This window comes from Marmota monax, unplaced genomic scaffold, assembly GCF_021218885.2.
Source record: "Marmota monax isolate L192 unplaced genomic scaffold, Marmota_monax_Labrador192_F-V1.1 WCK01_AAM20220418_F8-fsc00133, whole genome shotgun sequence".
NCBI lineage: Eukaryota > Metazoa > Chordata > Mammalia > Rodentia > Sciuridae > Marmota > Marmota monax.
This window is the reverse complement of record NW_026694821.1, coordinates 3,487,978-3,498,332: the sequence shown is the minus strand read 5'-3', so window position 1 is coordinate 3,498,332 and position 10,355 is coordinate 3,487,978. Positions and strand designations below refer to the sequence as shown.

Sequence of the window (10,355 nt, the reverse complement as noted above, 5' to 3'; positions counted from 1 at the left end):
AGCAACATAATGCAGGGTTTAATGGATTCCACCCTGCTATTTGAGACGTTCAGTTGTTCAACTGTTCCTGTTGATTGTCTTTGCAGTTTTGAAGTATATCATTAGAAAGCTTTTATTGTTCAATTAAGATTTGTAAGTAAGCATAGAAGACTCAGGCTCTAGGAACACTCCTGAATCTAGATCCCCAGAGGGTGACAGAAGGGACGCAGAAAGGAGAATGACATTCTTGCCTTCAGCCTTGTCCTCAGGGTCCTCACTGATATCGCCCTCCATCCCTACCCACTCTGCAGGCAAACCCAAGTTCCTCCCAAGAGTCCTTAAACCTCTTGGATCTTGGCAAAATGTGCAGTTATAAGTATGACTGCAGGGTGAGTTATACTTATCTACCCCTAGAAAACATTCATGTCACATCAGTCACTAAGCCTGACTGTCAGACTGTTGGATTTGTATTTGGTTTTGAGACTGTTTACAGAGGTAACTAATCTTCCCAGCCTAGCCAACAGGTGTAAAGGCAGGAAATAGCACTAGAGAGAAGCAGTTTGCAATGATAGCGGAAAATCAAAGACGTCTTTAAAAATTGAAAGGGCTGAGATACGGCAGATGTTGTTCTGAATGTCTGTGAATCAATGACAAGGACAAGGAAGAAAAGCTCTTCCTATGCAACCAACAGCAATCAGGGATGATGGAGAAGGGGGAGGAAAGGAGTCTGCGCGCACAGCGGAAGAGGCAGAATCAGAGCCAGGGCTCGCTCACCAGCGCTAATTCTGGAGGTGGCTGACAGCATGACAGCTTAGAGCAGGGTTTCTCAACCTCGGCACTTTGAGCATCTGAGCTGGACAATTCTTTATTGTGGGGATCAGTCCATGCATTGTCCCTGGATGTGACAACTACAAAAACACCCCCAAACTTTGCCAAATCACTCTGTTGAGGACCACCTGCTTCAAGGTTGAGTTTGGTGGAAATGTCACGGTCCCTGGAGCTTAGGTGGACCCAGCATCACAGAGAGGGTCATATCGTGGCTACAAATGAGGCCCTTTCCTTCCCAGGGTTAATCCTCCAAACAGAGGATTCGTTACCTGCCCTCACAGATTCTCAGTATTGATAAAACTGATGGATTTCACTGGGGGAAAGATACCTAATAAGATCCACAAGGAGAGAGCAGGCCTGCTTTCAAAGCTCCTGACTGATGGAGATACAAGGCCTGTGTGCAAGTTTATATTCCTGTGCTTTAGCCATTTGAAACCAAAGAAGGTTCTAGAATGAGCTACTTGGGCTATTGCTCACCTGTGAACCTTGGCCTACGCTCCACCCTCTGCCTGGAACGGCCATCCTCCTCCCCAACCTGCTCCCTTGCAGGATCAAATTGAGAATTCCTCTGGCTGCCAGGTTACCTGGGGACCCCTTTTCCCCAGGATCAGACCCAGGACAGAGCTGGTCTCCCCCATCCCAGGGCTACTATGGCACAAGGATGCCCCATCCATACCCGCTGTTCCTCTTGGACACCTGCTCTGCAGCCCACTGCCCCCCACGGCACCCACCAGGGAACCTGGGTCTTCATTCACTTCACTCTCCTTCCCTTTGATCTAAGTGCTCACAAAACCCTACCCACGGCCCACTGCCAACTCCCTTGTCCCCTGCTCTCGCCTCTTCCCAGGTCCTTGCCCTACTTACCACTACCTGATCTTTCTGCCTCCCTGACATGTGCAGAGCCCCTTGTGGTCTCCAAAGGAGAGGGACTGCTTCTAGAGTTCTTCCCTCAACCTCATAACAGCTCCGGGAAGGGATTCTGACATGACTGACAGGTGGGAAAACTGAGGCCAGGAAACAGGGCAGGGTGGATATGTGCAGGCAGCAGGGTATCAGATGGTACTTGGTGTGACAATGGAGCAGTGGGAACCCCAGGGAGTGTCCCTCCTATGGGTTAGAGGTGCTGTGAACAGGGACTCAGGCAAGGGTGTCACCATGAAGATAGAAGCCAGGGCTCCTCAGTGGGTGGAGGGGCCACTGACGGAGGTGGGTGCTCTGCCCCAGGCCCTCAAGGGCATGGATTCCAGCTGCAATTCCATTTTCAATTTCATGTCTGAGCCTCCAGAGAGACACATGTGGGCTCCAGCCCCAGCCCAGTTGTGAGTTCTTTCCTTTTCTCTCTGGACAGCTGACAATTATTTCATTTTCTCTCACTCCAGAGAGGATGGAAGCATGAGAGAGGTCACCGTGTTGTCTTGTTTGGAAATGACCCTAAATGAGTCAGGTTTGCTGTCATGGTTGGAGAACAGCAGGTGGAGGGGACAGCAATGTCCCACATTCCAGACACAGCAAAGATAACGAGACTTTCTGAGGTGGAGACATGCATCATGCCAAAGAGCAGCGACAGCATGGGAACCCAGGGATGGTTCTAATTAGGATGCTCTTCTCCGAAGGCAAACACAGCAGTCTGGGCTTGTGCAATGTCTCCATGGCAACAGAGCCAGGTGGTGGGAGGACACACTGCCCGCTCAGTGACCTTCCACTGGGCTGGGACACTGAGTTGTTCATGATTGAAGTGTGGCTGGGACACAGACCTCCATTCTGGAGACCCCACTTCTCTGTCTATATCAGAGGGTATCCAAGGACATTTCTGTAGATTCCAGGAAGTTGCTAGATGGCCAGCTGGGTGATGTATTCTTTTGGGTCATTTGTGAGTCGGGGCTTTTTGCAGGGCAGCAGAGCTGGGTTTAAGAGTGGGTGGTGCATCTTCCTCTGGATTAGAGCAGAACTGATGTTGAACTTAACTTCCATTTAACTATGAATCCTCCAAGAGCAGGAATCAATTCTTATCCAGCCATTTCTTCCAACCTAGAGGTTCCCAGGGCTGAAGTAACAGGAGGAGGAACCTATCGGCCCACCAGGTGGTCTGTCTGTCTACCCAACCCATCAGCAGGACAGATAGGACAGCCATGAGCTTTCAGATGCTGGCCTTAGAGATACTGAGCAAAAGCATGGCACCACGTATACCCACTTTGTGGGGTGGGTTTGCCTACAGGCAGCAGGAGTCCCTCCAGCCAGCCCCAAAGACAAGACCCATTCCAGCAGGTCCTCACAGTGACATAGGAGACACTTTCCCCAATTTCTCCTTTGAGCAATTTGAGAATCTGGGATGAAAACAAAACTCAAAGGCTTTGTAATATACCCCTTCGGAATAAGATTCCAGAAGACCCAGCCTGCTGTCTTCCATCATAGCAGCATGTTATCTGATGGGTAGAGGGGCAGGGGACCCAGGAACCCACTCTTCACTCACCACTCAGTGTTTCTAGGAATTACTAGGAAATTTTCTAGGAATTACTAGGAAAAAAAAGGAAAGATCTCATCATGGCCCAGTGGATCCATCATGGCGGGTCACAATGGGGACGTAAAACAGGAAGAAAACTGGTATTGGGAAGAAGGTTCCCCTGGCCTAGTATGTCATGCAAGCCAGACACTGGAGGGCCCAGAGATCTGTGTTTTTACTCATTCTCCAGAGAATTCTGCTGACTCTGAAGCTTGAAGACCTTGCTCAGGAGCAAGACTTTCCAATTGGAGAGTCATCAATGGATATTAGGTTCCACCCTGGAGCTGGGTGGGGTCTGGAACAACTAGAGTCTCCAGACCTGGTGTCCCTAACTCTGTGCTACATAAATAGGGTTATTTTGCCTCTGTGATGCGAATTGGTAAACATTTCTGGAAGAGATGCCAAGCTCTACCTTGTCCAAGCCCATGACTGTGAGCAGAGGTGAGGGCAGAGCCAAGCTGCAGCCTGAACCATCCATTCCCAGGCCCAGGCTCACTCCCTGATGCTAGCAGCCTCTCCAACTTCCCCATCTGTCAACCGGGACAGGGCAATGGTGAGTTTGGTGTGGGAAGGGAAGAAGTCCTAGGAGAGAGGCAGGTGACAGAAAAGGCCCATGCCCATCCTCTGAGCTTGGCCTGAGCTCCACATCATGCCACCTTTCATCTGGGACAGGCACCACCCCGAGTCATTCTCAAATGAATACCAATTAGGGCTGAGCCTAAGAAATCCAATCAGGGCCCATACTGGGGGGTACTCAGGTGGTCACGTAGTGGAACGGCCTTTGGCAAAAGAAGAGTTACTTCCCAGAAAGGCAATGGAGGGGCTGGTGTGCCATGGGAGGGGTAGAGAGACACAGTCAGATGGAGGCTCCATCAATGGCCCCAAGAGTCCGGAGGTGGCAGAGGCTATGACCAGGATGCAATTTGAACCCTGAGTCCCCCCTGCAGGAAGAGTGTTCTGTGGCCTCCTGTGCTGTTCTGTACAAGGTGCCCAGGCCAGGGTCATCTCCTTTCCCCTTCTCTCATCACCCTGAATGAGTGGCTTTGTACATGAAAGGACAGTGACCTGCGTGCGCCCTTAATCCTCTGATGAAAGAAGCTCCGGCACATGACCCTGTAAGAATGCTGTGTCCCTGGCCCAGTGGGGGACGGGCACCAGCGGACAGATGGACGGGGGCATCCCTCCCACTTCCCCTTCCTGACTTCCCCTGAGCACGTGGCATTCTCTCTCTTTCTCACAGGTGGGCGGAGACCCTGGGCTGCAGGTGTGCCATCGGGACCTCAGGCAGTCAGAAGCTCAGGGCCTGGGTGGTGTCCTCACCCCCCACCCCCAATGTCACAGGAAAACGGAGTTTCCACGTGAGGCCACACTGAATCATGAGTGGCTAAGACAATCCTATTGAGAGTGAACGTTAGAGGGCATTAGTGATGTGACAGAGGACAAAGCAAGGTACAGAGAGGTGAAGTCAACAGCGCCCCTCCGGCAAGCTGCAGAGCCAGGGGTCCGACCCAGGCAGCCTGGCTCCAGACCTCATCACCACTGCAGTGTCTGCTGCTTCCCTAGAAGAAGGACCTAGCTAGCGTCCACACCTCCTCCCTCCCAGCTGCTCTCCCCTCTGCACACTGAGGCCTCCTGTCATTACCCCCAGGCTTTGACAAGGGCCTGCCACCCACAGAGAGCTGGGGGTTCCCCACAGCTACAACCCATGGGCCCCTCCAGAGCACTGCCCCAGCCCTGGGGCCCCTCAGAGAACTCATGAGGGAAGGGAACATGGCCTCCACCGGGCCCCATGAACTAGGCCTTCCCCTCCCCTCCCCTTAAATGCAGGAGGGCTGGGTGGAGGAGTCCCTAGTTTAGTTGCCTCTGAGCTAGGAGCACCTCTGCTCAGTGTTCATGGTGGCCAAGGCTGTCTCTCCACCCCCTCCTGGAGCAGAGGGTGCTCCTGCTCCAGGCCACCTCCTGCCACACCCTGCCTGGACCAGCCCCTGCCATCCCCCCTTCCACTTTGGATTCAGCCTCCAGCTCCAGCCCAGTGAACAGCTCTCCCTCCTCCTTCAGGCCTGACAGCACTCGTCAGGCCAAGTGGCTGCTCAAGGGAGGCTCTGGAATCCCACCATGGGGACGTGCAAGTCACTTATGTCTCCACTTGGGCCATGGTGACAAGGGAAGACATCTGGTTACGCCTGAGCCCCAGAACACTGGGTCTCTCCAGCCTGCAGTGGTCTCACCTACCCCAGTCCTCTGGCCTGGAACCATCTGGAAATCCTTCCTCCTTTCCTGCAGGCCTGACGCACCCAACCACCACACCTCCCGGTCATTCAGGAAGAGGCTCAAAAGGCAGAGCCATGCCCGACTCACTTGGTTCTGATGCAGAGCTCCAGGGGAGGGACAAAGTCATTGTGGCTGTCCTCGGGGCTGGTCTGGGTGGTATCTGGGGAGGAGGGAGAAAGAGAGGCATAGTCATGTCACTCCAGGGCTCTGCATTTAACCTGTGGTCAGCGTTGACAACTTTCTTGGGACCTGACCCTCTGAGTACCTATGCCTTCATCTCCATTCCAACTGGATCCACCTTCATGGCTGGCCCTAAATTCTTACCTGGACAACTCACAGGCCTCTCATTGTCCAGTCTCTATCCCAGTTTTGTGCCTTACTTCAGCTACCAAAATCTTCTTAATAAAAATACATCTGATCCAATCATGCCCTGCTCTAAAACCTCCTATGGGGGCTGGAATTGTGGCTCAGCGGTAGAGCGCTCGCCTAGGACGGGCAGGACCCAGGTTCGATTCTCAGCACCACATAAAAATAAAGGCATTGTGTTGTAGCCATCTACAAAGAAAGATTCATATTCTCTCTCTCCCTTAAAAACAAAACAAAACAAAAAAAAAACAAACAAACAAAACCTCCTATGGCTCCCTCTTGCCTGAAGAATAAATCCAGACTTGTCAGCAAAGTGTTTGGGGCTCTTCCCATGTGGCCTCCACTTCACCTTACATGCTTGATGCTATCAAGGGTCAAGGTCATCCCTGGATCCCTCCAGCTGGAGGGGCCCTGCTAAGATCTGTTCTCTGATCACCCAGTCCTGGCACCCAAGTCTACACTGTCCTCGAGCATCCTGAGGGGGGATGTGAAGTCTGGTGTCTGTGAGGGGTCTTGAAGCTCCTTTAGGGTACAGGTTGGGGGGTGTCGCACCGATGGTCAGCCGGATCTGCTCCTGCTGGTTGGCCAGGCCGTCATAATAGTACAGGTCAAAGTGCCGCTCGGCCTTCCAGTCAGACAGGAGCTCCATCTGCAGGCTGAAGAGGACGCTGAAGTGGCTCTCGCTGCACACTACCCAGATGGGGAACCGTGGGGTCTTCAGGAAGCAGCCAACCTGGAGAAGGGAGAGGCCTGATGGAACCTGCCATCCCCAGAGAGAGGAGCTGGGGCTTCTTAATCCAAACCAGGGCAGGATGGACCTCAGAGAGGCCCAATCCTGTATGTGTGCTCTGCTGGGAGCCATTCCTGCTAGTAGCACCACTGGTCAGTTGCCCAGAGCTGCCCCACCCCCCAGCATGGCGGCTCACAGACCTGAAACAGGGGCATCATCCCTTCCTCGCCCCCCCCCATGTCCAGTAGTTCAGGGTGATGCCCATGCTGCATCTTTTAGTTCCCTCGCTCCCACCTCTCCTCTCCAGGTCCACTCCCCTGCCTCACTGGACCATGGCAATGACTTCCTAACCAATTCTTGCCAGGCTTCTCTTGCTAACCAAGCCCCCATGCCTTCACATTCTCTATCCATCATCTACAGCTCTCTTCTCCTTGGAGAGCCTGTATCACCCAAACTACCCAATCAGGGGGCAGTGATCACTTCCTCCTTGCAGATCCCAGGGGCCCATCACCTGGCAACCAGATTCCTGGGCCACAGCACCACAGTGCATCCCCTGCCTCGTGATGCCTCACCCACCCACCAGCCTGCCAGATGATACCCTAGCAGCAAGGGCCCAGGTGTGAGTGGTTTGATGAACGAGGGTTCTTCTGAGCAAGATGGGACTTGAACTCGAACTGTGCCTCAAAGACAGGAAGAACTGGGAGCCGCAGGAGTCGGGAGGGAAGGGGCTGGGTGATCAGTCTGTGGGCGATGCCAAGAACGAACGGCCAGAGAAACCGGAGGTACAGGGGGGACACTTCCTTGCTTCAGTACAGGAGCAAGAAAGATGAGGTTGGGTTAGTTCCAGAATAAGGAGTGGAAACTTCCTTCAGGTGAGGGATTCTCTAAAAAGTTCCAAGCCAGGGAATCTCATGGCAGAGAAAACAGAGCAGGCAGCAGGTCCTGCAACGCAATGCCACCATTTTCCCTGCAAAGGGGAGAGGCCCCCAAGGGCCTGGTCAGCTTTGCCCCTCAAGCTCTCTCCCTGTTCCCTGTGAGTCCCCTGGGCAGCGCCTTTCCCCACCAGGGGCCCGGGTTCATTCCTCCATGTGTACGCCACGGTCCAGGCTGGTTCAGGCCTAATCCCCACGGGCCCCAGGGAGATGTTTGCATGCTCAGGTATTTACAGCCGCTGCCTGTGGATTAAGGAAAGAATGGGAATTATTTTTCCAGTGAAGAGAAAGGCATAATTTCTCCAGGGCCTGACACAGAAGAGTGGCTGGGCAGCCCCTACTCAGAGGTGACTCTGGGCTAGAGGTGGCAGGGGCAGAGAAGCCATGCTCAGAATGTCCCAGTGAGACTTGTCCATTAAAGTGGCTTCCTCCAGAGGGCAGGAGGGCCATCTTTCACAATGTGCTCCTCACTTTCTTATTGTCCAAGTATCCCTTCCCCCCTCACCAACTGGGCCCTCAAGTGACTTCAGGGCTTGCTCCTTGTGGGGTGTGGGGGAATTAGATGTCTGAAATCACAAATCCCTCTACCAACTCGGTTTCTGTCCTGTTTTCCAAAGTTGGCACTGCCCGCAAACAGGGAGCCTGGAAGACAGGATCCAGCGCTCCCTCCTGGCAGGAAAAGAGCCCCGAGCCAAGCAGGGAGCAGGCCCTTGCACAATCAGCCCCGCTGAATTTTCCAACTGAGGACACCAGGGCAGCTGGCCACAAATAAATAATTGTCAAAAGGTTAAGGGTAAGAGTTTGTCAATGAGTTTTCTCATTCAGGAGGTCCCTTCCAAGTGGGTAACATTTTCCAGAGATGAAATCTGCTTCCTTCTCATTCTTAGGGAACCAAAGGCTGGGGCAAGGGGCCACACTCCCCACGGCATAGTCCAGTCTTCCCCCTGGAGGGGCCTGCGCACAGTCAGAGATTGCTTTCAAATGGTAAGTCTTAATCTGCAGAAGCTGTGAGTGACCAACAGCCAGGTGGGCTGCAGGGATAACCATTGTGTCCATAAGGGCGACACTTGCTCATTGTGATCTACACTTTCATCCCCAGCACTGTGCTATGCAGTGGGGACACAGCATGGAAGGAAACAAGAACAATCCTGTCCTTGTGGAACTGACCAGATTAAGGGGGATAACAGAGAGGAATCAAATAATCTAACCCACAATGAGCTTGTGCTATATACCTCGTTGAATCTATGACTCCACCAGATTGGCCACTTTTATTTTCTTTCTTTCTTTCTTTCTTTTCTTTTCTTTTTTTTTTTTTTTTTTGGTACCAGGGATTGAACCTAGGGGCATTTAACCACTTAGCCACATCCCCAACCCTTTTTAAAAATATTTTATGTAGAGACAGGGTCTCACTGAGTTTCTTAGGGCCTTGTTAAGTTGCCGAGGCTGGCTTTGAACTCGTGATCCTCCTGCCTCAGCCTCCTGAGCCGCTGGGATTTCAGGTGTGTGCCACCATGCTCGGCATTGCCACAGTTTTTTGTGTCACTAAGAAAGACAGAAAGCTGACCACACTTGGCACGCTGTCAATTGCAATAATACATTATCATTTCAGAAATGCTTAACATGGGGAACGTTTACCTCCTAAAAGCAATGAGATATGGAGAATGACAGTGGCAAGAGGTGCACGGAGTGGGGGGCACGAGAAGACACCCTGATTCAGGCAGAGTGAGGCTGAAGGAAGGAAAGCCCTTCCTTTTAGGAAGTAACTTTTAATCCAAAAACTTGAAGAGCAGAAAAAGCAAGACAGGTGCAAGGTAGAGTAGGTGCAAAGGCCCAGAAATGGGAAGGAAGGAACCCAGGAAGCAGGGATGGTGGTGGGCAGTGTGGCCTAAGCCCGTGCCCATGGGACAGAGTTCGATGGGGTGAGGTGAGAGGAAGGCAGGGATAGGCTGTGAGGGTCATGGGAATGTTGGGATTTTAGTCCCTGTATCAGTTAGCTTGGGCTAACAAATACCATAGACGGGGCGGCTTCAGCAATGGACATTTATTCTCTCCAAGTTCAGGAGGCTGAAGTCTGATGGAGGAGGTATTTGAGTTAGATCTGGAGGCCTCTTGCCTTGGCTCATAGATGGCTGTCTTCTCCCTGTGTCTCTGCAAGGCCTTCCCTCAGTGTCCTAGTCCCTTCTGCCTATGATGACACCCGTCGTTTGGATTAGGGCCATCCTAGGAACCGCATTCTAACTTAATCACTGCCTTGCATCCCGGTCTCCACCGACAGTTACATTCCAAGGTCCTGGGGGTGAGGATTTCACTAGGCAGTTTTAGGGGGACACAGTGAGCTCATAACATTCTCAGAGGATTGGGAAACCGAGGTAGAGTGTTGAGAAAGGAACGAGACGATTGGATCTATGTTTTTAAAGGACACGCTGGCTTCCGTAAAAGGACAGGATTGGGAAGAGTGGGGACAGGAGCTGAAGTCAGCCGGACTGTCACCAGTATCAGACCAGCAGCACTGGTGGCTGGACCAGGGCGCACACAGACAGACTTGAGCAACGTCTGCCAGACACCCTCTCACGCAGGGAGATGAAACTCCCAGTCTCAGCCAAGGGAAGGACAACAAAGGGTCTATGTGGATCCTAGGAATCCAAAAAGGGAAGGGAGCTGGAGGGCCTGGATGTCTTCCGCCATTTTGTAGGGGAAGGATGATCTTGGCTGAGAGTCCCATCAATTACCCTCCATTGACCCAAAGAAA

The 10,355-nt window shown here is 52.5% G+C and overlaps 1 protein-coding gene and 1 long non-coding RNA gene across 4 annotated transcripts in view; one reads left to right on the top strand and one right to left on the bottom strand.

Moving 5' to 3' along the window:
- Mindy4 (MINDY lysine 48 deubiquitinase 4) overlaps positions 1-10,355 on the bottom strand; it is a 109,763-nt gene that overhangs the window by 3,252 nt on the left and 96,156 nt on the right. For 2 of the 3 annotated variants that reach the window (XR_006847612.2, XR_009225086.1), the window contains one exon: positions 5,666-6,677. Coding sequence is in view for 1 of the 3 variants with exons in the window: in XM_046426028.2 (XP_046281984.1) it covers positions 5,666-5,738; positions 6,497-6,677 (254 nt within the window). In the remaining 2 variants the exon portion in view is untranslated. The remainder of the gene's footprint in view (positions 1-5,665; positions 6,678-10,355) is intronic. The other variant, XM_046426028.2, reaches the window with a different exon arrangement.
- Positions 1,586-6,004, top strand: LOC124080168 (uncharacterized). Its single transcript, XR_009225088.1, has 2 exons — positions 1,586-4,422; positions 4,548-6,004. It is a non-coding gene; the product is annotated as an uncharacterized LOC124080168 (long non-coding RNA).